General features: G+C 54.0%; 1 protein-coding gene and 1 long non-coding RNA gene across 2 annotated transcripts in view; one reads left to right on the forward strand and one right to left on the reverse strand.

Annotated features, from left to right (window-relative positions):
* The first annotated feature begins 5,685 nt into the window (after window positions 1-5,685).
* LOC139082231 (uncharacterized) lies at window positions 5,686-18,193 on the forward strand. Its single transcript, XR_011538033.1, has 2 exons — window positions 5,686-5,819; window positions 13,574-18,193. It is a non-coding gene; the product is annotated as an uncharacterized lncRNA (long non-coding RNA).
* Window positions 17,967-25,378, reverse strand: part of COTL1 (coactosin like F-actin binding protein 1) — a 38,771-nt gene continuing 31,359 nt past the window's right edge. Inside the window, exon 4 of the mRNA XM_070612410.1 lies at window positions 17,967-19,262. Coding sequence (XP_070468511.1) covers window positions 19,152-19,262 — 111 coding nt within the window. The 3' untranslated portion in view covers window positions 17,967-19,151. The remainder of the gene's footprint in view (window positions 19,263-25,378) is intronic.

Genomic DNA, 25,378 nt, shown 5'->3' on the forward strand with positions numbered 1-25,378 from the left:
CTTCCCTTATAAACAAGCCCGGGAAAGCCCACCTGCCATCTGAGCTAACTCTGTTGTCTGCAACACAGCAGTACTAGTATTTAGTGCATATTTTTAAGAATCAACCCGCCGTGGTTTCTTTTTTCTTGGCCTTCCCAGAGGCAATATCCATGCAACGGGGTCCTGAGGAGCCGTGCAGCTCAGTCATTAATAACACGCGCAGCAGGTCCAGAAGGTCCGGGCTCCTGAGTCCTCTACCGCTGTGTGACCCTGGGCAAGTTACTTAAACTTCCTGGGCGCCCGTTTCCACCTCTAGAACAGGAATAACGGTAGCATGGACTGCATAGGGTGGCCGAAAGGATTAAGTGAGCGGACATATGCGAAGTGCTTAGAACAGGCCTGGGCCCGCAGTGCGAGCTGGTAGATGGTTATCAGCTGGTTCTGAGGGGCGCCCCGATGGGCAGTCTTTGCCGATTTCCCACTTACCATGTAAATGCTTGCATCACGGCTGATTTCAAGCTATAAACGTGGAGCTGGGAAGGGACCAGTGCAAGTGGCTCCTGTAAGCCGGTTCTAGCTGGCTCCAGCACACCATTGAGCACACAGCAGCCGGGGAGTATGATGCTACCCAGCCATTTTCAAGGTGGGTCCCCGGACCAGCAGTATCAGCACCACCTGAGGCCTTGTGGGAAAGGCAGATCCTCGGGCCCCACCCAGCCCCACTGCATCAGAAGTGCTGGGGGGGGCCCAGCAATCTGCATTTTGACACGCTTTCCAGGTGGTTCTGTGCTTAATCGTCAGAACTGCTGATGGAAGCGTTAGCCTCTGCTAGTGTGTGTTTCAACACAGGACAATGGTGACATAGCAATTAACATAACGACTGTTCCTCTGTGTGCCCTGAAGTCACCGCACAAACAGCCAGTCTCATACACGTCACCTTTGGGAAGATTGACCTAATCTCAGGGGACACTGAGAGCCCTAGAAGCAGAGGGACAGCCCCAGGGCCACACAGCTCGTCCACAGCAGAACCAGGACCGGAGCCAGGACCCTCTCTCGGGCCGCGTTCTCTCCAGTGACCGCGTGGGGTCCGTCTGACACCTGTGGCTTTCTGACTTTTCTTGTTTGGTGGGGCCTGTTGATTCTCAAAAGACCCTCAGGTGAAGGGAACAGGATTTCACATGAGGAAGCACAGGTTTTGGGGTGCTGGGGTCCCCACCTGTTCAAGCATCAGTTCTACCACGTCCGGCTGTGTGACGGTGGCCCGGCGGCCTGGCCCTTCCCAGCGTGCGCTCCCCAGCGGCAGATGGGGACGTGGGGCCACCTCGCTTGTCCATGACAGGCTGCACCAACCCCTGGTACCCGAAGGCCAAGGGGTCGCAGGGTCATCGCAGGGTTGAAATCACAAATCTGAAACCAGAGCCCAGAGCGGGTTTCAGAGTGGAACCCGAGGATGCAGCAAAAATGGCCGCTGGTATTAGCTTTTCTTTTCTAAACTGAGATAAAGTGCGAATCATGAATAATTAAAAAGCTCTCTTGTCTGGTCCTCGTGGTGGATTCTCAGAGCATGTAGGGGATGTGTGGATTGGGTCGTCTCTGCCGGGGCCCCTGGGGGGACATCGATTACAAGCAGTGTTTGCACCATCCTCCGCGCCCCCCGCCCCTTCAGGTTGATTAAACCTCCTCTTCACCGCCGTACCAGGAACTAGTGAAGTCACCAGTTTGGCCTTTGGGGAAATCTATACACAACCCATTTCAACTTTCCCCAGTTTTTGTGTCACAAACCTAAGCAAGAGACAGTTTGACATCGTTCCCACGCTCCCTCCCAGTCCCCGTGACACTGCTGATACTTCAGGACAGACCGTAGCCCCGTTTCCTGCCCATCTGCACCTGCTATGGCCCCGGTGCCCTCCCAGGTGCTGGGCCCCAAGAAGGGAAGGGGCGGACGGAGCCGCCACCCCAGACATTGGACAGGGAGGCAGACGGCGGGCAAGCTGGCCCAGGACTGTCATTTCCCTGCTGCCTGAGATGCTCCCGGGAGGAGAGGAAAGCCGACTGACGGACGGAGAGGCCAGGGGGCCACACACACCTCCTCCTGCCCACCCATTCCAGGCCTTTCCTCTGGCGAAGTCCCAGAATCATTCTTTTTAATGAGCAAAAATAAAACTTTCTTTCTCTATAACTGCACGCCATTTGTGGGTGAGGTGGCAAGTAGAACATTCTCAATCTTGGCACTTCAGGATAATTAACCCTGCTACGGACTGAATGCATGTATCTCCCCAGAATTCATACGCTGAAGTCCCGCCCCCATTGTATGTCTATTTGGAGATGCAGCCTAGTAAAGGGGGTGATGAAGGTTAAATGAGGTCATGAAGTGGGGTCCCGATCTGAAAGGCCTGGTGTCCTTACGAGAAGGGACACCAGGAGCTCGCATGCGCGCTCTCTCCACGCGCACACACCGAGGAAGAGACCCATGGACAGAGTAAGACGGCGGCCGCCTGCAAGCCGGGAGAGAGCCCTCGCCAGGAAGCCCTGATCTTGGACCTCCCGCCTCCAGAGCTGCGAGAAGGAAACGCCTGTTCTTGAAGCTCCATCTCTGGTTTTCGTTCCGGCAACCCGAGCGGGACCACGACAGAGCTGACGCCGGGCTCGCAGACTCCGTGGGGGCGCCCCATAAAGCACTCGGTGTTTCCCCTACGGCGGGACATCTGGCTGCTTCCAACTGTTCAGCTTTATAAATAATGCCAACAGCTGTCCTTAAAGGACCGACACAGGAAGAGCCCATGTTCGGGGAGCGCTAGCAGCCCGGAGGGTCTTTATTAACAGTTACCAGTCATAACTAATTTCATCCCCAACACTCCTCGAGCGGGGACTGCTCTGATTAGCTCGACTTTACACATGGAGAAACTGAGGCACAGAGGGGGAAGCGGCTTGCCCAGATCGCAGAGCTGATAAGTGGCAGAGCTGAGCTCTGAGCTCCCACAGAGAGGCGTGGGGAGGAGCTGGCCCCAAAAGGGAAAGAGCCAAAGTGGCCCCCTTGGCTCTGTTCTCGGCACAAGCCTCGTCTCCCTCCGGTGGGCGCACTGTGCCAAGATTCCTCTGGAGCAGGTGCGGACACGGGTGCCCGCAGCACAGGTGGGCATCGGTGCCTGCCCATGCTGGGCCAGATGTGCACTGGCACGACCTGTGTGCAGGGCGACTTGGCAGGGCCCTCCCCATTGCAAAGGGGTGTGTCCTCCTTTGACCCTCTGCTCTTTCTCTGTCCTCAGGAGATACCTGCACAGGTGCCCAGGGAGGCCCGCACGAGACACTCCCTGAAGCATTGTTGACAGGGGTAAGGAAATGGAAATAGCCTCACCGTTCATCGGGATGCAAGTGTGACATAAATTGTGGTACATTTATTCTGTGGACTGTGCTGTCGTAGAGAAGAATGCCACATCTACATTAGGGCTTCTCAGTCTTGGCACTGGTGACATTCGGGGCTGGGTCATTCTTTGTGGTGGGCCTGGCCTGTGCACTGGAGGGGTTTAACAGCATCCCTGGCCTCCACCCGCCAGATGCCGAGTATCACCCCCTCCATCGCCCGGCGAGATCATCACAGATGTCTCCTGACGTTGCCAGACGTCTCCTGGGGCACAAATCGCCTGCAGCTGAGAACTGCTGGTCTATCTACAAGGAAGCTAAGAGCCAGCACAGAGCGAGAGGTGAGACCGAGTTACAGAAGAGGGTGCATTTGTTTAAAACCACCCTAAGCTATTTATCTATATAGATACACATACAGACAGACACCCACACAGATACAGATACAGCAGAGAGACACAGACACAGAAACAGCTATAGAGACAGATATGGACACAGACAGATGCAGACGGAGACGCGTTCACGAAGCAAGTTTCTGGAGCCCACTCTACAGCCAGAACTGCTCCTGGTGTCGGGGAACAGCATGAAGTCCCTATTCTCCTGGGGGTCCTCTCTGGAGGGGAGAGGCCGGCCACGAACAAACAAATACACAGCTTGTCAGGAGGTGATCAGTGCTCTGAAAACTCACTGGGCCTGGAGCCGAGAGGGGACACAGGGGGCTGAACAGAACAAGGGGCAGGGCAGGGCCCTCTGATAAGGCGACACTGAGCAGAAGGAGGTGTTTGAAGGAGGGAGTGAGCATGAGGACGTGGAGGAGAGGGTAATTGTTCTCCAGGCAGAGGGAGGGAGTCATGCAAAGGCCCTGAGGCAGACTGTGCCACGTGAGTGTAAAGCACATGAAGGAGGCCTGTGTGCCCAGACCAGAGAGAGTGGGTGTGTGGCAGGTGATGAGGTCTTGAGACATCGGGGTCCCCATCACGGTTGGCCTTGCTGCCATTGTAATGACTCCTGGTTTTGCTCTGTGTGAACAGAAAGCCATGCAGGGTCTGAGCAGATGTAATCCGTCTTAGATCTTAAAAGCATCCCTTGGGCTGGTGGCTGAGAGGAAACAGACCATGGGGACAAGGAGGGAAGCCGCAGACTGTGACAATAATCCACACAAGGGCTGGTGGCAGCTCAGACCACCTCCACCTGTTAAGCTAGAGAGGCTGGTGGAATACCCAGCTTGGAATGTAAAGAGGCCATGAGATGGGTGATTCTGGAGGTGACGAGGAGGGAGGGAGGGAAAGACGTCAGCATGGACTTTGTTGCCAACAGACCTGGGCTCAAATCCCAGCTCTGCCACTTACTAGCTTTGTGATCTTAGGTCAGTAGCTTCACCTCTCTGAGCCTCAGTTTCCTCATCTGTAAAATGGTTAACAGCATCGCCTCCCTCATAGATGAGAATGACGTATGCTTGTCACGTAGTAGGACCTCAATTAAAACGGTGGCTTCCCCTGCACGGGAGGTGTTCTTTCTCCCCTCCCCCAAACCACCCAGCCCACCTCTCAGCTCAGTCCAGAGGCTCCTGGGAGGCCCAGAGCTCAGCCTTCCCAGATGCAGATGAAACCTGAGACCCTGGGTTAATGTGGCTGCGACCTTGGGGCCGATGGCTGTTGTCAAGAAGAGCCCTTTAGAAGAACTTCCAAGCAGGAGCCAGGTTTTAAGGCCCCTAAGGGCTTGTGGGAGCCAGCGTTCCCCCCACAGCCAAGCAGCCCTAGGGAGGGCCGCCTGCGCCCCCGGAACTCTCCAGCACTCCCCCGGCACCCACAGCCCGCCCCGACAGCTGGTGCATCCCCGGCCTGCCCCCAAGCCTGGGCCTTGTGGTTGGGGTTTTCTTTGTCTCTTTCTCTCAGCCAGTAATAGCCCAGCCCCCAACGCCACCTCAGCACAATTCCCAGGGTGGGAAAGGCAGAGCCTCCCACAGCATCTGCTCTGGGGGCTCGTAAATCCAGTGGAACCACCCCACCCGGAGCATCTCCGTGTCACACGGGTGGGGGTGCCGGGCCCACAGGGGACCTCAAGATGCTCCAGGAAAGTGACACACAGGCTTGCTTTTTCCCAGACGCTCTGCTGCACTAAGGGGAGAGCCGCGGTCACACAGGCAGCTGGAGAGAATGTTCTAGAGTCTTTAAAGGGCCTGGCAGGAGTACGCTGGGCCTGGAGGCAGAGCCGGGGGTGTCTGTCTGGGGCTTTTGAAGCCTCCAGCAAGCTGGGACCTGCTGTCCCCACACCTCTTGTTCTTTGGCAAAGGAGCCAGGCCCTGGGGCAAAATGGCTCTCTGCTGCACACCGCACCCTCCTGCACACCGCCCCCTGCTCCAGGTTGCTCAGAGCAAGAATGTGTTTTCTGAATGGGATGCCCATCGCTTTCCTATAAATACCCAAAGCTGGGGCTTCTTTGGAAAATCAGAAGACCTGGGAACACGGCCACCACAGTGTGAGGTGAGAGCCGCCCTCTTTGGGAAGGACCGACCCTTCCCTTGGCCACACTCCCCACCTCTCCCTGCCGTCTCCTCCGCACTCAGCCCCGTCCCTGCACCCTGCCCAGAGAGGCCTCTGGGAGGCCAGCCCCGAGCCTGGGGGATGTCGGGGGGCAGGACAAGGCACAGGTGGCTTCCCCAGTTAGAATCAACAGACCTGGAACACGGAAGCGAGAGAAGACAGCTGAGGCCTGGGGCTGGAGAGGTGGGGCTGAGAGGAGACGGGGCTGACAGAGATGGGGAGCGCGGGCAGGTGGGGAGGGGCAAAGACGCCCCGTTTGTTTGTGCCTTGAGCCCCTCGCCACGGGGCGGGTCAGTCCGCACTCATACACACGCGTGTGAGCTGGAGTAGGGCACGGGAGCCCGTTGTAAGAGCAGCTTGAAATAAACACCCCTATTTGCACATCCGATTGGCAAGAATGAAAAGATTAACGATGAGGGACAGAAAGCAGATTGGTGGCTGCCGGGGGATGGGGGATGGAGGCTTAGGGAGAGACTGCTTCTGGATATGAGGTGTCCTTTTGTGGCGATGGAAAGTTCTGGAACTAGAGAGTGGTGATGGCCGCATAACACCACTGAATGGTTCACTTTAAAATGGTTAAAAGGGTAGATGCTATGCTCTGTGTGTTTCACCACAATAAAAAGAGGCAGATAACATCCAGCGTTGGCGAGGACACAGGGAGACGGGATGGAGCCTGTCAGCCCGGGGCTGCAGGAGGGCGGCTGGGTTGCTCATGTCGCTGTTTAAACGATTCACCCAAAAATCTTTCAGACTAAAGATGAGTGTGCAAAGAGGTTCAAGACAGAGAGGTTAATGGAAAACAAACAAAAGCTGGAAACAAGCTAAATACCACCTTTCTATTGTTGCCAAACAAACTGCCACCCACTTGGCAACTTACAACAAGCCCTCTCCCCTCCAAAGCCCCTCCTTATGATGTCACACGGGCATCTCTGCTCAGGGCATCAAGGCCGGAATCAAGACGTCAGCAAGCTGCAGTCCCACCTGGACCTCAGGCTCCTCTTCTAAGCTCGTTCAGGGTGGTGACGGAATTCATTTCCTTGTGGCGCTGTGACCGAGTCCTGCTTTCTTATGGACCATCAGCCAGGAGTCGCTCTCTGCCTGGGGGCCTCTCTCAGGCCTTCGCTCCTCTCACGCTTTGAATCTTTAAGGGATTTTTAAGGGATCGCCTGATTAGGTCAGGCCCACAGAGGATAATCTCCCTTTCTCAGTGTCTTAATTCGACAGTGCCATATAACATCTCCTAGTCACAGGAGTGACACCCCATCACGTCCATATCTTCCTCCCACACTCAAGGGGAGGGGCTCTCCAAGGGTGTGGGTCCCTGGGGGTCATCATAGAATTCTGCCTGCCACAGTGCCCATGAGTGAGGGCCTGGTTCAGTAAACTGTGAGACTTCCAGGATCTCAAAAACTAAAGAGAATTTAAATGAGATGTATCTACATGAACTGACGGGGAACATTTTCCTTGATGCATCGTTAAGTGAAAGTAGCACATTGCAAAACTATACATCTGTGCATTTTATGTGCATATATAATTTCACTTAGAAATAATTTCATTTTAATGTATACACACCTGTATGCGTGTGTGTGTGTGTGTGTTTGTGCGCACACAAAGAAAAGAAAAGTCTGGAAGAACACAGATTGAGGTACCCACTCTTTATAGTTTCGTTTGTATTCTTCCCGACTTTTCTTTTTATTTTATACACTTCTGTATTATTGGAATTAGTTACATTGGATATCTATTATTTTTGTAGCTGAAAAAGATGAAACATTAATAAGGAAAAGCTCACGACTTAGTCACTAAGCACCGAATTTTTAAGGCACATTAAACTGTCCGCCTCCACAGGCCTTTTGATGTAATGAGGCAGGGAGTCATTTTCAAGCCAGACCCCTCACGGTTAGTTTTGAAATATTCCTCAGCGACTCTTGAACTCACTCACTGCTGAACGAGAGCCCAGAACTCGGAGTGTAGTGCGAACCTGGAACAGCACCCCCGGTACGCTGTTCTTCTCCAGGAGGGGGCCCAGTGCCTCCGCGCAGGTGAGCCACACTCTGAAGTGGGTTGTCTACACTGCAGGTAAGCAGCACCCCCTGAGGTCTGAGTCAGGCTGAGAGCCAGACCCAGCCGGGGATGGAAGCTCAAGGCGGGCACACGTGCCGGGCGGCCAGCAGGGATGGAGCACCCAGGAAGGTGGCGTGAGTCAGGCTCGACACAGAAAGGAGAACCGACTCTAAGTATTTCTGGCCGAAAGCAATTCAGCACAAGGTACTGGGTGCCCACAAAGCCGATGGCTGGCTGGAGAGCAGCTCCAGGCTGAGCCCGAGATGCTGCAGAACTGACCCACCAGAGGAGATGCCACAGTCAGAGGAGGGAGAATCAGAAAGCGGCTGAGGGGCCTGTTGGGTCAAGAACACACCCGCGGAGCCACAGTCAGGGGTCAGAGCCCCCACTGCTGTCCTGCACCTGCACGATCGACCCCACAGAGCTGGAGACTGGACGCCAGCATCACTTGCCAAGAGGAAACAGACTGCAGAGAGACAGCTCCCCCTCCTCCTGCCTTCCAGATTGCTCGTGAACGCATCTGACTGGCATCGCCAAACTTGCACCCGGAACCCCAGCTCCGAGAGGGTCGGAGGACTTCAGCCTCGGCAGCGTTAGAAGGAGGGAGCAGTGAAGGCTGAGTACCAGGGCTCCTCACCCAGGAGAGCGACGCTGCCACAGCAGGTCGAGGACACAGACGGGCCCTGGGAGCCAGCGCAGAACCCGCTCCAGGGCCCAACCGCACGTGCACGGTCCCAGCAGCCTTGACGTGGCCCCAGGCTGGGTTCCTTGGATGACCCAGTTGGTCCTTAAACCTGGCAATGGGGGTCAGCTTTCTCTGTTTTAACCTCAATGTGGCTACACAGATTGAGTCCCGCTAAGCTCGCACCCTGATGGCTATTGATAATCAAAATCTTAGCGGCCACTCTGTGTGTCAGCCAAGCCGCGCATGGAGGGCTTCACGCACGACCACGCATCGGATACTTTACAACAACCTTATGAGACGGGGACTGTTGTTGTTATTATTGTTACTTAAAAGTTGATAAAACTGAGTCTCAGAGGGGTTTGTAACTTGCCCAAGGTTGCACAGCAAGTGAACGGCAGAGCCAGGATTAGAGCCCATTTGCCTCGGCAGGGCATGGCACGGGGCTACCACTGTTCACCTCTGATTTTCTTCTTCAATGAGAAAATGAATCTGTGCTTCAGAAAGGCAGTTGGTCTGGCAGACATTCGCTCCAAGACGCGGTATTCGTGGGGAGGTACACAATAGGAGGAATCGTTTGTCGGGGAGGCACGGGGATCACAGCGCCAGGTGGAACCGTGACCCTCTCAGGGCCAACAGTCAGCTCTAAAAGCGATCCTATCAGACAATGATCGCAGCTACAGCCACGCTGGAAGTGGCTCCCAGGGGGCCGCCGAGGGGTGGGGGGTGCTTCTTCTAGGAGCATCGTCTGTCATCATCCCTGAAGCAATCTACACTACGGTCCCAGTGTTGCCATAGCAACTCCCCATCTGGGCCATTTCAATGAAATAAGGGAAGCATCTTCTGTCTCTAAGCTTTGAAGAGTGACTCCTTCATTCAACAAATATTTAAAAGTGTCATCCAACGGTGGCAACTCAAATGCTGTTAACATGAAGGAGTTCATGTCAAAGGATTGCAGGGGGATTCACTGGAGAGCGCGCCCCCCCCCACCCCGTATCTCAGTCCCAGCCCCCGTTGCTCTGCAGGAATGCAATCCTAGTGTTATTGGATATTCAGATTTGTCAAGAAAAGTTGAGATCTGGGTTTTTACGTGAAATCTTTCCACTTTTAAACATTGGCAACCATTCAAAATTTGGGATGGGGGCCTCTGAGTACTGCTGTACAGGTTGTGCACTGCACAACTCTGGGGGCAGCAGTCTCAAGCAAGCTCAAATGAACAGTGCTGTCTTGCAGTTGTGCGTTGGCAAAGTGTGCAGCTATATACGTGCAGTCCAACAACATCAGGGGGCCAAATCTGGCTTGTGGGTCACCAGCTTGCCAATTCCAAGTCTAAATATCCAGCCATAGAGGTTTAGCTAAATTAATAATTGCCCAACCATCCAGTACAAGCTACAAAAAAATGACTACGGTAACAGTCACTGGTGCGAAAAGGCATTCACCATATATTGATAAGTGGAAAGAGCAGGTTACAAAAACACGAACAGAGCAGAATCTCAATTTTTTAAAATAAAAATGCATATGCTGCACGAAAAAGTCTAGAAGACTGCACCCCCAAAGGTGACAGTGGTTCCCTCTGGGAGGCAGAGTATTAGATCGTTTTTATCTTTATCTTCTTCGGCTGTTTTCTAAACATTTTTATGATGGCAAGTAATACTTATAAAGTGAAAAAATGTGTTTATTCTAAAACTTCTTCTAAAATGGAATCAAAGTTTCTTTTCTACCAAAAGAGAGGACAATGGGGCTGTGCTCAAAAACAGTGGTTCTGGAACTCACCTGCATCTATATCCCCTGGGGGTCGTGTTTAAACGCAGACTCCTGTCCAGCCCCTGCGTGCGGCTCAGCAGGCCAGGGACCGGGCTGTGGAGTTGCCTGTCACCAGGTTCCCAGGCGATGCTGACGCAGACCTGGACCAGCCCTTCAGAACCACTGGGGAAGAGCATCTTTAGGCTCTGCCCTCGGCAGCGGCCTTCTCATTCGAGCATCTAAGAATCGCTGGATAAACTCGCTGAAAATGCAGATTCTGGGCCGATCCCTGAGGATCACGACTCCCTGGGTCTGCGATGGGGCCCTGGGGGGATCGGCATTTCAGCAAATATGCCAGGAGGTTCGTCTGGCGACACCCTTGGAGGAGCACAGCACCTCCTCGTGGTGCAAGCCCATTTAGTGGTGTCCATTAAGTGAGCATTAATTGGGCTCCTACTGTGTGCCGGGCACTGTGCCAGAAGCTGGAGGAGCCAGACAGACAAGGAAGACACGCCCTGCCGTCCAGGGGCGACAGTCGGGGCAGAGCCAGAAGCAGCCAGCACCGGTGGAAGGCTTCTGGGAATGCTGCTGAGACGGGGTGCAGGGACCCGGGAGGTGGGGGCCTGGGCGGTGGGCGCCCCTGGTCCTGAGGGAGGAAGCCAGGAGGAGCATGCGGGGGCGTCTGGAGACACTCTTCCTCTTGATCTTCCACACCAACAACCTGGTTCTCAGCAGCCCCTGGCCCCATTTCCGTGCTGTTTCAATCTTCACGCTGAGAACCCCGCCGTTGAGCAGCAGTCCGTCTGTTCCCTTCTGGGCTGTTCCTCCGTAAGATAGCGCTCGCTTTTCTTAGCTTCATCTCGACTCTTCCATCAGTTCAGACACGTCACCTGTCCCAGGTGAGCAGACTGACACGCCTCTCTGCTGGCCGCGCTGTGTGAATTCTTGTTCGTTTTTAAAATTTTTCTAAAATTCTATATTAACCAAACAGACAGGAAAATGGAGAAAACCTGACAAATTCCACATGCCCATTACACTGATGCTTCCATTTTATTGCGTCTATTTCTTTCCACTCTTTTAAAAATGAATGAGACCGGGGCCAGCCTGGTGGCTCAGCAGTTAAGTGTGCATGTTCTGCTTCTCAGCAGCCCAGGGTTCACCAGTTCGGATCCCGGGTGCGGACATGGCACTGCTTGTCAAGCCATGCTGTGGTAGGCGTCCCACATATAAAGGAGAGGAAGATGGGCATGGATGTTAGCTCAGGGCCAGTCTTCCTCAGCGAAAAGAGGAGGATTGGCAGTAGTGAGCTCAGGGCTAATCTTCCTCAAAGAAAAAATTAAATTAAAAAAGAAAAATGAATGAGACCAACACACGCAGCTGGGGTCCCACTCGGACGCTGTCTTTCTCCCCCCACCCCACCCCCTTACAGGGCTCACGGCTCATTCTCACGCATCTGATGTGTTTCTGCTCACATGCACACATTCATGACCAATACGTCCTGTGATTTTGTCTGAATATTTAGCTCCAGTGTTAGCAATCTGTGCCTTTATCATTTTGCAAAGTGCCTTTTACACCCACCTTTATGCTTTGGGATTTATCGGAAGAATCGAAGTTTCTCTTGCCTCTGTGCGCCACCCGTGGCTTAGGACGTCCTCAGCCGCGACACCAGACGCGGGAACTGCTGTGGACGGGACAACGTGCGAAGAGCAATATGTGGATGTCTGCTCTAGTTCTCGGCGACTCACCCATGGCAGACTGTTCGCCCTCAGTTCAAAGGGGCCTCTTTGCTCCCTTTCCCCCAGCGGCAGGAAGCTCCCCAAACCAGGGGCGGAGAGGGGCTCCCCGGCGCAGGTCCCCGGCACGGGCAGACAGAACAGACCCTCCCCAGGCTCCCACGGCAGCAGGTGCCCCCAGCTCAAGGGGATCTGTAAGCCCCGCAGGCCGAGTGGTCCCCAGAGCCTCAGACTCCCTGGTGTGGGTCTTGGCCTCATGGCAACACCTGTCCCCCTGGTCCTACCCAGAGGGAGCCGAGATCCCACACCTGCCCCAGCCTTGGAAGCAGCCTTCCTGCGGTCCCTAAGCCTCCTCCAGAGACAATTAAAAGGGAGGAGCAGTCAGCGTAATGACTTCAAGCCTCCGGAGGTGGAGGAGCCAGACAGGTGGACAGGTACACGAGATACGAGCCTGCCTCCAGGGGCGGGATGGGGGCAGAGCCAGAGGTGGGAGCCAGCTCCCAGGTGGGGGAAGCCCAGGAGCCCCCAGCCCCTTTGCCTGGTTCAGCACCACACGGGGTTCCTTGTGCGTCTTGGAGAGCAGGGCAGGGCCCCCTAACCCATCGTTCCCTGAGCACCTGCTCTGTGCGAGGCGATGGGGACACTGGCCCTGCTCTGGAGAGGTTCCCAGTGGGTGGCAGAGAGAGAAGCAAATGACAGAGGGGGGTGTCCTGGGGCTCCTGGAACCAATGACCACAAACTGGGGCCTTAGAACAGCAGAAACGTATTCTCTCGCCGTCCAAAATCACAGTCAGCAGGGCCTCGCTCCCTCCAGATGCTGGGGCTCTGGGGAGGGTCCTTCCTGCCTCTTCCAGCGTCCATGGCTCCGGGCGCTCCTAGGCTTGCAGCTGCACCCCTCCATCGCTGCCTCTGCCTTCACACGGGCTCTCCTCTGTGTCTCTCAGAAGGGGCACCTGTCGTTAGCTCTGGGCTCACCCTAAACCCAGGATGATCTCATCTGGAGATCCTTAACTTAATTACACCTACAGAGACTATTTCCAAATAAGGTCACGGGCACAGGTTCCAGGGCACGGACGTATCTTTTTGGGGACCACCATTCAGCCCACTACACGGGGTGTGGGGGGACCTTCTAGAAGAAGCAGGTCGGGGCAGGGACCAGTCTTTCTCTCAAGGGAGGGAGCGGGGTCTTCAGGAAAGGGAAGGAAGGACGGAGATCAGGGGTCCAAGGAGGGAAGTGGACCAAGTCCCGGCCGGAGAGGCACACAGGGCCCCCAGCCCCGGTGGGAAGCGTAAATGGATCACAGGGCAAAGAGGTGTTCCTGGGGGGTTAGCGAGGGGCTGGGACGGTGCAGCTGCCATTTGGGGCGAAATTCTCTTCTAAATTTAGGATGAACTTTTCCAATGGGCAACAAAAGGCTCAGAATTAAAGAGTAATGTTGAAAAAAGAGTAAGTTCTAAATATGTTTCTCTCTTAGTTCCATGACTTAAGAATTCACTCAAACAAGAGCGATGTCAAGGGCCCCCGACTGTCAGGCTCTGGGAGGACGCGGGGAGCTGCCCCCACGAGGGCGCGGTCCAGCTTCGTGTGCCCTCGGGACTCCCCCTCCAAGTCGTGAGCGAGAACAGACAGACGCCATTCCTCTACTGGACACTCCGTGGGATCCCGCCGCCCGAGCACAGCAGCCTGGTCGCCCTCAGTCCCCGAGGCTGGAGCGCCCCTGAGGTTTTGGGGGAGCCATCGTGACCCGAACCCGCTCACAGAGGAGCAGGGAGATGGCAGTCACCTCCTTTCCCTGCGTCCAAGCGCAGTCCTTGGAGGAGGCCTCAGATTCCGGACACGGCCGCGTCCGCTCCCAGGACTTCACGGCCCGTCTCCCCGGCTTCCTCGTGGACGGTCACCTGGAACCCGTTCGTTGTTCGGCCGGATTTGCGAGCGGCTTTCAGCCAAATGCGTGACTTCTCCTTCTCCAGGTTTCTAAGGCTGACAACACATTCTGACCAAGACAAGGAGCGTGAGCATCTGGGCAGCTGCCCCACTGGACGAACTCCCGGGTCTGTGTTCGAGGGAAGTCCACGTGTCCAGAGGCCCCGACCAAGGCCTCACGTGGTCGCTTCGAGCCGCCTTCAGTTTTGTCTCCAGCTGGAGAAACAGTGGTGACGGCTCCCTCATGTCAAGGCACCACGGCCATGGTGGGGTTTGGCTGCCTGGTGTCTGTCCCTCTTTCTTCGTATGGGAGCCCAACGGCCCGAATTCCTGCTCCAGCCTGCCTACACCCCGAGGGGCCGCCTGCCAAGGGGCCTTGTCCCGGCCAACGGGCAGCAGAGGACCCAGGTGAGGCTAAGCAGTCACTTCCTACTGGGCAGAATGTTGGCGCTCACTCATTCATTCGTTCCTGCGGGCTCATTCATTCGTTCCTGCGGCAGACCCCACAGCATGGGCTAATGAAAAGATCCTCGTACCTGGGACTGCCTGGCTTAGCCAGTTACCAGGTGTGTGTGGCAGATTGTATTTCTGTTCACAAATATTTGGTGATACATCCCCGCCCCACTCACTTGGCATGGCTATGTGACCTAGCCTGGCTACTCCTCAGAGAGGTCAAGTGTCCCACCTGAGGTCACACAGCCTGTAAGTGGTGGAGTTGGGATTTGAACCCTTCCACCTCACACGGTGCTGGGTCCCAGTGCCAGCCCCTCTCCCCACCAGGGGGTCTGAGAGCCCCTCCCAAGCCTCATCCAGCCGTCAGTTGGCTCTGGCAAAACTCATCCCAGAAGCGTCTGTGTTCTCCATGGGACGTCTGCCCGACCCAGAGCTATAATGGTGGGCCCACGAGTGGTGGCGCCGACAAGCAGGGGTAGAAGGTTCTAGACGCTCTATCACTGCCTTGGTGTTAAGCCAGAGCAGCTGAGGGCCCAGCCCTTCCCCAGACCAAGGACGGTCTCCCAGGACTATACAGAGTGGCCGTCATAGCAGCAACAGGTGACCTTGTGACCAGCGGTGCGCCTCATCTCGTTTATTCCTCCTGTAAATGCACGAGGTGACAATGTGTCTGAACGTTAATGTCCCCCAGACGCCCCTGTTGGAATCCTAGTCCCCATGCGCGTGGTATTAGGAGGTGGGCTCATCGGGAGGTGCTGAGGTCGTGAGGGCGGAGCCTGGAGGATGGGGTTGGTGCCCTGGTGAAGGAGACCCCGCAGAGCTCCCTGCCCCTTCCGTGTGAGGACACGGCAGGAAGTCTGCAGCCGGGAGAGGGCGTTCACCGGGCCCTGCCGGCACCCTGAGCTTGGACTTCCAGCCTCCAGAACTATAAGAAAGAAATTTCTGCTGTTCACCAGCCACCCAGCCTGTGGTGTTTGCAATCGCAGCCTGGCGCACTAAGACGGGTGAGGGCTGTGATCCTGACCCTGGTTGATGGAGGGGGGAACTGAGGCTCAGAGTGAGGAGGGACTGGCCCAGACCACCTGGCTGGTCACCTCAGACCTGACTCATCTGAGCGCAGAGCGGCCTCCTGTCCCGAGATGAGTCATCTCGTAGCTGACTTGGTTTTTAGCTCTTGTTTTCTCCCCTCTTCTGTGACTCACTGAGAACAGGGAACAGCAAGGAGCAGGGAGACTGTGAGGAGGGCACCCCAGCAGGGGATGGGGCGGCACCCTGGGCTGGCCCCCTCCAGCTCAGAGCCCTGGAGAGGAACCGCTCCTGGGGGGCTGGGCAGGGCTGAGAACCAGCTCCCTCAGGGGCCCATCAGCAAGGACCAGCCACCTCTGGGAGGACTAGGAATTCCCACCACAATTATGTCTTGTTTTGCCCATGGCCTCCGCCCACCCCCACCCCCACCTCGCACAGTGTCCCGTCCCAGCAGGTGCAGTCCTTTGAAAAGAAGGTCACAAATGTCTTGACCCTGCTCCCAGGGAGAGGTGGGGTCGACATCCCCTTTCTTGAATTTAGGGGTCTTAGGACTACTTTCCCAGCAGAGTCCATCGGAAATGCTGCCGTGGGACTCCTGAAGCTTGGTCGGAAAAGGCCAGGCAGCTTCCTCTCGTCCCTGGGACGCTCGCTGGGGAGGAAGCCAGCCGCCAGACAAGGAGTCAACAACCCCGAGCCCGCCACGCAGGGCGCTCCCATCCATCGCCAGCCGAGCTCCCAGACGACCGCCAGCATCCGCTTCCGGTCACTTGAGAGGGCAGCTCGGCCGTCCAGCCCAGTCGATGTGCCCACCACCCAGTGAGGGACCCCAGCTAGCGAGGATCGCCCAGCTGAGCCCTTCCTGAACTCTGCCCGACAAGATCTGCGGCAGCACGGAACGGGGGTGGCTTGGCACCATTCGATGTGGGGTAACGTGGAGCAGCGGTTGATGCCCAGCGTGTGAAGTGCTCCGGAGCGTGTCTAAGCAAGAGGCTCGGGTCCCGGGCTCCACCCCAGCCCCTGCCAGGCCCTGATGCAGGCCAGATCAGGGCGTCCTGGCCTCGGGCAGAGACGGGGGCAGGTGCAGCCAGCTCCAGGCAACATTCCAGACGCCTACTGGGTGCTAGTTCCGGGGGATAAAGAGAGGATAAAGGAGAGGCCTCTCTCCGCCCTTGAAGCCCTTGTCATCGGCCAGCTGCCCTCCGAAATCCCAGCAGAGGCCTGAGCTGCAGCTTTCGATAAAAATCAAGCTCCTTGACACACAAACCCAGCTCCACCCTCTTTGCGCTTTCCCTCAGGCAACATCCCCAGGGAGCCTTTGTCTTCCGTCCCCTTTGCACGCTTCACTCCTCTCCTTCAGTTCTGAGCTCAGGTGTTGCCTCCTCAGGGAAGCCCTCCTTGGTGCCCCTGACCGGGCCCAGTGCCCTTGTAATTCTCTCATAGAGCCTGGCTCTCCTTCCAGAGAGGGCTTATCCTTGTCTGCACCTGTCCCAAGTTCTCTAACTGGAGCTAAAATCCCGTAAGCCGGGAAGCCAGAGACCTAGCTTGCCTCCCGCTGCTTTAGGTGCAGGAAAAAACTGGGGCACGCGGAGCTCACAAGATCTAGTGGCAGGCCTGATGCAATGAGACCCGAGCCCCTACCGGACACCCACACAATCCTCCCTGCTCCTTAAGCCTTCCCACCTATGGCAGTAGGTAAGACTGTGGCCCGTTTTGCAGATGAGGCAACTGAGGCCCAGAGAGGTTAACTAACTTGCCTAAAGCCACACAGCTGTGCACAGAGGAGCAGGTATTAGAACCCAGACGTGGCCGGCATGGAGCAGTGTGACCGTGGCCTTGCCCACACCTCGCAGTGTCTTTCCTGCTCTCATTGGGTTTCTGCCCTCTCCCCATGCCTCGTCCGCCCCACACTCCACACTCAGCTCCTCCAAACCCGGCTGTCTCTGGCTCTGAAGCTCCTCTGACCGGCTTCTGAGTTCCCACAGGGCCTGGCATGCTGGAAGTCATTTTTAAGCTCTAGGACAACCTCAGAGAGGGTGTCAGGGCCCAGCAGAGGAGGGCGCCTTCTCTCAGCTTTTCCTGAAAAGACAGAGTGGGGGGTTCTGGTGACTGGGGAGATGCCGCAATCCTGCTGTCATGTCACTCTCTCAAATCCAGGGCCTCTCTGCTCCCCTAAGACTGCAGTGCCAGAGACACCAGGAGACCTGGGTTCGAATCCCGGCTCTGCCACCTTCTAGCTGGGTGGCCTCAGGTGAATCACTTGGTCTCTCTGAGCCTCAGTTTCCACAAAATGGGGACGCAGACAGCACCTATTTCTTAAGGTTGTCGTTAAAAATTAAACAAACTCCTGAATATCAATGTGCCTCGCCCCCAGGAGCTCTGTAAATGCCTATTAAATCTGAACACGACAATTGCCTTTGTTCTTACAGTACAGAAAGAAGCTTTATAACACAAAGCCGACAAACTTGTTTTTTGAAAAACAAAACAACATTTATTTCTGTAAACTGTTTGAGTGCAGATGTTCGTTGCAACCCCAATACAGCACAGACCTCCTCCCCCCAAATGAAATGAGCCAGGAAAAAAAGAACAAAACAATATAAAATGTGCTCATGAAGAACCAAGCCAATCTCATCTTTCTTTGAGAAAAAAAAAAATCCTTTTGAATGCGTGGCGCAGACCTAGGATGAGACCCGCAGATGCTCTGGTCCCAGGAGGGCGCGGCTGCCGCTCCGCACACGGCCAGGGTCCTCGCTGGCGGCAGAGAACTGTCCTCAAAGTGAGGAAGCTGCTCCCAGTTCTCCCTAAATCCCATCCTGCACCCCTTGCCTCTCTCCCTCGCGTCCTTGTCGCTTGGGGAGCCCCTGAAGTTAACCCTGAAAGAGTCTCTCGTCCAATCTGGACTCAGACCTTTGTCCCACTCCGGGCCACAGTGAGATTTCCATGACGAGGGTGGGAACGAACGAGCCGTTTCAGACCAGGTGGCAAAGCCACTGCCAGGCAACTGTTAAGGCGAATTTTCTCTCCTCTCTGGGTCTGAGTCAGGCCGGCGGTCTCCCCACCGAGCACCGTCTCTGTTGGCCACGTAGCTTAGGCAACTCTGAATGGGGTGGGGCGAGGGGCGAGGGGGCACATTCTGGGAGGTCTGAGCCCGAGGAATGGGATGAACGTGTGTGCTCATGAAGGCGACGGGCGCAGCCCCTGGGCAGCTGCCCCCTCCGCGGTCAGCAGGCGGGCACGCCATGGAAAACCAAGATGGCAGCACTGGTCCAGGTTCCAGAAGCAGCATGAGGCCACGATGGGCTAGGTACGCGTCAGAGAAATGCCAGGGAAAGGGGTCACCACGGGAGGAGCCTCAGATCTGATGAGGCGCGTACCCCTGGCATCAAAATGATTTTTCTTGAGTACGAGAAAGAGGGGGAAGAAAGAAAAAAAGGATGAAAGAAAGATGTTCCATGAGCGTCGTGAGACAGGACGTGGTAACAGGGCCAGGGAGGGAAGCAGGGAAGGGGAGCGGGTGCGGGCAGGGTAGCGGGCGTTGCCTCTCATTGCGTCTCCTCTCCCTGGCGGGCTGGCGGGCTGGGAGCAGAGGCCGTGGTCCCCTCCCCAGGGGAGCAGGCAGATGACTTCAGCAAGGGGCGGGGGTGGGGCTGGGGTTACTCCGTCTGGGCGTCGTAGTTGGCTCCCCCCGCCTTCTTCAGCTCGCTCTTGATGAAATCTTCCTCCAGCTCCTTCCGATCGCTGATCACAAACTCTTTAGCGAAATTCTGCAAGAACAAAATAAAACACAGAGTTCCCGTGAAGAAGGAACAGGATCCAAGCGTTGCTCAGGCAACCCGCCAGGAAGTCTTGGCACCTAAAACACTAAGAAATGATCAAAACGAGAATTCTGTGGCAGAGTGGTTTGGCAAAAAAAAAAAAAAAGAAAAGAAAAAAGCACGACTAGAGATGAGAAAATGGGTGAAGTCCGGGTACTGCGTAGTCCCAAAACCATAGAGACGGTCAAGGTCAGATGTGCGTTTGATTTCTGGCTCTGTCTTTTTTTGGCTGTGTTACCTTGGGCAAGTTCCTTCAACTCTCTGTGCCTCAGTTTCCTCATCTGTGAAAAACCAGCTTGTCAGGAGAATAATAGGAGATGAGATTGGAAAGAGGCTAGTGTGCTGGTAAATGTTTAACACCAGGTTCTCGGAAAAAAAGAGAAAAAGGGGAGAAGCTTTGTAGCTTTTGCCTGTTTCCATGGTATAAGTAGTCCCACAATGACTGGCTGGAGCTGGGAAGAGATACCTGGCTGGCTCTCCTAAGCGGGTACAAGCTAGCTTCAGGCCCCCCTGGTTGTAACGATACAGAGCTTCCGGTCCCAGGTCTGAGGGATCGACCTGGGCACGGAACACACAAGAGGGGCTTTCCAGCCATACTCAGTTACTTGGGGGGGGGGGGGTTTGCTTGCATTCATTCAACAAACACCATGCCACGTGATGGGGCTATAGTGATTAACAAAATGGAAGCAGTCACCGTCTCCTCTTGGGGTGCGCAGATTTCAGCCATAAAACCCCACAGGCCTGGCAGACATGAGGCGCTCAGTAAAAGCTGGTGGCATGAATGAGTGAAGCAGCTGATCTGGCTTATCAGATAGCCCTGAGCCACGAAGGGTAAACAACTGTTTTAATTTCCATGGATCATAAGACTTCAATAAATAAGGGAAATTTCAGGACGGCAACAGATAAGAATATAGAAAAATTTACCAAAATACGAATAACAAGTCTGAAGGCCAGAAAATCATCCACATCAAAAAAAAGTCCACAAGGAAATAATATAAACAATGACCACCATTTATGAAGCACCTATGGGTACCGGACACTGCCACACATCGGCAAACTTAATTCTTAAAACCCTTTCCCGGGACCCAGCAATTCTACTCCTAGAATCCACTCAAGAGACATGAAAGCACACAGCCGCACAAACACTCGTACACAAATGTTCACAGCAGCATTATTCACGACAGCCAAAAAGCGGAAACAACCCAGTGTCTGACAGATGACGGATAAACAACACACAGTCCATCCGTACAATGGAATATTATTCGGCCATGAAAAGGAATGCTGCACTAATACATACTACAACACGGGTGAACCTTGAAAACATCGTGCTGAGTGAAAGATGCCAGACAGGAAAGACCACAGACCATATGATTTCATTCATATGAAATGTCCAGAAAGGCAAATCCACAGAGACAGAAAGCAGATTATTGTTTCCAGGGGCTGGAGACAGAAACAAGAAATGATAGAAATGCTCTAAAATTAGATTGTGATGATGGTTGCAGAACTCTGTAGATTTACGAGGTCATTGAATTGTACACATAGGTGGAATTAATTTTGTGGTATGTAAATTATACTTCAACAAATCTGTTTTTTAAAAAATCATGTAAAATGACCAATATTATTTCCATTTTAAAGATGAGAAAACAGAGGCTGAAAATTACAATATTTGCCCAAAGTCGCACAGCTAGAAGGTCCTGTTCACTCCAAAGCTGGCATTCTTAAAAGCATCACCATCTCCTTTTGGGGATGATGTTAAAAATGTTTTGGAACTAGACAGAGGTGGTGGTTGCACAACATTATGAACACACTAAATGCCACTGACTTGTATATTTTAAGATGGTTAATTTTATGTTATATGAATTTCACCTCAATTTAAAAAAATAGAATACCAAAAAAAAAAAGTCACCGTACCTCCCATAAGAATAACTAAACCAGGAGAACCTCAAGGTCGAGTTTTAAAGTATAAAGACAAACCGTCTGCCAAGCCACTAAGAATACTAACAGGGAGGGGAACGGACGTTAACATTTATCAAGAAACTAATATGTGCCAGGCACAGCCTCACACATTTTCTCAGTTAATCCTCCCTCAGTATATTAGCTTTTTTTTTTTATGATAAGACCCACAGGTGGGGCTTGGCGAGATTGTGTGACTATCCCAGAATGAGTAAACATCGTCTGACCCTTTCTGCTCCCTTCCTCCATACTGTGCTGCTAAGAGTCTTCATACGTCCTCAGGACAGAGAGCGAACATGAGCTGGATGAAAGAGCCAGAAAAGAGAACCAAGAATTAACGTGTTTCTCCCCCTGAGCCCCCGTGGCATGAGGAAGGGGTGGAGAGCACATTGGAGAGGAGGAAGCCAACAGCTCAAGACGCCTACAAAAGGAAGTCCAAAGGTCCTCTGTTCTGTGGTCACCATATACGGCAATCTAAAGAAACAAGAACTCCCCTGTTTGTATCTGTTAGCCATTAAAAGATTCAGATTAAGAAGACGTTTGATAAGATCTGAGCAATCAATGCTGGAACTGTCCATGGAGCCGTGCACAGTCCACTTTGAAACCACAAGTATAGGGGACATCAAATTATGGCCAAAAGGAGGAGCAAACGAGGACAGCAGAATCTAGCAAAAACATAACAATAAATATAAATGAACAAGATTACCTTCAAAGAAAGCTATGTCTCAAACTATCAAAAGAAAGCAACTCCAAACCCTCTGCTGTGTACTGGGGGCACATTTAAAACCAAAAGCTTAGCCAAAAAAAGGATTCTATCAAACGAAAGTAAACAACCTCACGAACCCTCCAGAGGCACAAGGGGCAGGCAGGGGGCGGACAGTCACGGGGAGGCGGTCCTAGCAGCCTTGGCAGGGCCCCCCTCACACAGGATGCTCAGACATCCCCACAGGCTTCAGAGGTATGACAACGCTTCCCTCAAGGGTGGGGACTCCAGAAAAAGTCCCCAGAAGGTCTGAGTCAACCTTAAAACCAACTCACAGAGCCCCCACGCTCCTCCACCTCCATTCCTTCCAACAGTCTTTGCCGAGTGTGCTTCGGCTTGGCAAGGGAGGTGCCAGCACCCCTGGGAAGCGGGCCTCATTGTGTGTTTTCAAAAAGAGGCAGAAACAGCAAAAATGGCTCTCTGGGCAGCCAGACCCTGACCGGTGGGCAGAAACACTGAGACCAGAAGGAGCCTGCGAGGACTTGCCTGCGGCTGAAAACCACAAAGAACAGGTCTGTGCAAAGCAGGGCCACCTCTTGGCCACACTCACACCTCCACACCGTCAACCACCGTCCTGGCACCCTCCACACAGCACGAACGCCTGGCTGGGGCCGAGGCAGGCGACACCGGGGGCAGCCAGAGCCAGCAGGCGGGTCCTCACGAGCAAGGAGACTTTCACGGCCCAGAGCAACGCTAACACAGACGGAATGTTTAATTTTCCAGCAGCCACAGTGAAAAAGTAACGACGAACCAGATGACATTAATTTTAATAGTATTTCATCTAATTCCACCTGTCCAAGTTATTGCCATTTTAACGTGCAATCAATACACAAGATCATTAATGAGATCTTCTGCATTCTTTTTTCCACACGTAGGGTACAGAACAGCACGGACAAGCCAAACCTCAGGTGCCCAGCAGCCACACGTGGTGGTGACAGCACAGGTCTCGAGAGAACAGGAAAGAGTCTGAAAGCACAATGTGCTCAATCAAGGAGAACCATTAATCACAAATGTTAGAGCCGATCTGAGTGGGGGAGGGGGAGCCTTTGGTGAGGGGAGCAGGGGCTGGAAATGTTCCGCGTCTTGACCTGGGTGGTAGTTTCACAGGTGGGTATGAAAATTCAAAATTTTTAAATTCAAAAACTCATCAAGCTGTGCACCTTAGATTTGTATGTTTTCCTCTGTGCAAATTATACCTTTTCTTGGTTAAGAAAAGGGGGGAACGTGGAGCTGAAAGGAAAGAGCGTTTGAAACCCCAGCACTCACCCCCTTGTTGGATCAAGGAGCAGCAAGAGACTCAGAGAGGGGAGGCAACGCATCCCAGGGTGCACAGCAGCCTCCCGGGGGGGCCCTGGGGGCTGGTCCTGGCCCCAGGTCTGTCCTGTCCTCTTTCGTCTGCATCGCACCTCATGGGCTGCTCCAGACGGCCCGTCCCTCCCGCGTCAGCCTTTCTCACACCCTCAAGGCTGCTGAAGCCACGGGTCAAAGACTTCAGAGCAAAATGTGCCGGTCTGGGGCACGGTCACCTGGGGCTCTAGAAAGCTCTTCTTTGTCTTGTCGAGGAACACGTGTCCCTGGCTGAAAAGGGTCCCACCCTAGGGTGCAGACACCAGTATCCAAGGGGCAACGGGGAAACAGGCACGGAAAAGTCACCTTTGAGATTAGAGCTCAGCTTTCCAAAGGAAGGCTGTGTGCCACCCACAGGCCCGCCCGAACCCTCGCAATAAAGGTGCAGGGGATGGGGGTCTCTCCTCCCACGTGTGAGATGGGCAGGGGCTGGACAAGGCACACGCTGGCCACAATAATGCATCTTTTCCCCACACGGGTGAAGATGAATTATAAACCAAAGAGCTCAGCGTGCTGAAGGAAAGCCGCGGGTCCCCAGCAGGCTGCGTCTTGCTAAGAGAAGGGGCGCGCCCTCTGAGGAACGTGAGCCGGATGAAAACGCACAGCGTCCAACCCGCTAGGCATTCACCTGCCCGCCCACCCCAGGCCCCCCGCACTTCCCCTCCTACAACTGTTCTAAAGCGCTTCAAACAGCAAGGTTTTGAAAATCCTTCCCACGAGGTGTAATTCACTCAACGAGAACAGCTTCTTCTAACAGGCATGAGTCACCACAGACCAGGGAAACAACAAACAGCGAAATGGCACGGCCGCGCGTCTGACGGCTTCAGGAACAAAGGCGCCTGCGTCACCGTCGCAGTCCAGGAATGACACGACACTGCCTCCCTAGGAAGAGGACAAAGGACAAGAGAGGCAGGGCGCCGCATTTCAGGTGGGCACAGGGTACTGTCCCGTGCAGATGGCTGGCAGGAAGTTGTCACATCCTTCAGCGTGCTGTGGGGAGCTGTGGGCCAAAACCAAGCAGGGCAGCGGTCCACACGCCTCGAACCCTGACCCCCGCAGGGCCAGCCCACTCTTTAGCATTTGGGTGGTTGCCTGGGTGCTGACCCACTTTCCTGGCGGTGGACATTTACAGAAGCTCTAACTCCACTTTGCCTGATTTCTGACTCCAGCTACATCCGGAGCAGGGATGGCAAAAATGTGGGAAACACATTCCCCTCTCACCTCCTGTATGCACGGCAGACATCCCACAGCCATCGTGGCACTTTCCCTGCTGAGTCCAGACTCACCCTCAGAATCCTTCTTAACCCAAGACTCCAACTAACACCTGCTATTGATCAACTGACAAGCAGTATTAAATCCAGGCATACGTCTCCAATTTCTATGGTTAAAACTGCGCCTAGCATTTCTTGTTCCTCAGCAACACCCACTTTGGGGAATTCTTCCCAAAGAAATAATGCAACAGATTTTTTTTTACAATTACAATACAGTCATGCGTCACAAAATGACGTTTTGGTCAGTGACAAACTGCATAACGATGGTGGTCCCATCAGATTAGTACCACATAGCCTAGGTGTGCAGTAGGCTACACCATCTAGGTTTGTGTAGGTGCAGGCTGTGATGTTCGCACAATCACGAAATCGCCCAGCGACCCATTTCTCAGCATCACTGAACACATACCCACAGGTGTTCACGGTCAGTAAATCCCAGGCTGTTTCCACTTCTCAACAGAAGTTGAATAAATAAGTAAACAGTATCTACATTGAGCATTTCATATACATCAGACACTTATTATATACAGTATCTTATTTAATTTTTACGATTCCATGCGATACAGTATCTTATTTAATTTTTACAATTCTACCCATTACGTATTATCATCCCTGATTTTCAGAGGAGGAAGCTGAAACTCAGGGAAGGGAAGCAGCCAGCGAAAGGCCACAGCCCCGGCGAGGTGGGATGGGACTGAAACCCACATTTGACTCCACGCCAAGGCCTGTAGCAG

The sequence above is a fragment of the Equus przewalskii genome, chromosome 3 (assembly GCF_037783145.1).
Source record: "Equus przewalskii isolate Varuska chromosome 3, EquPr2, whole genome shotgun sequence".
NCBI lineage: Eukaryota > Metazoa > Chordata > Mammalia > Perissodactyla > Equidae > Equus > Equus przewalskii.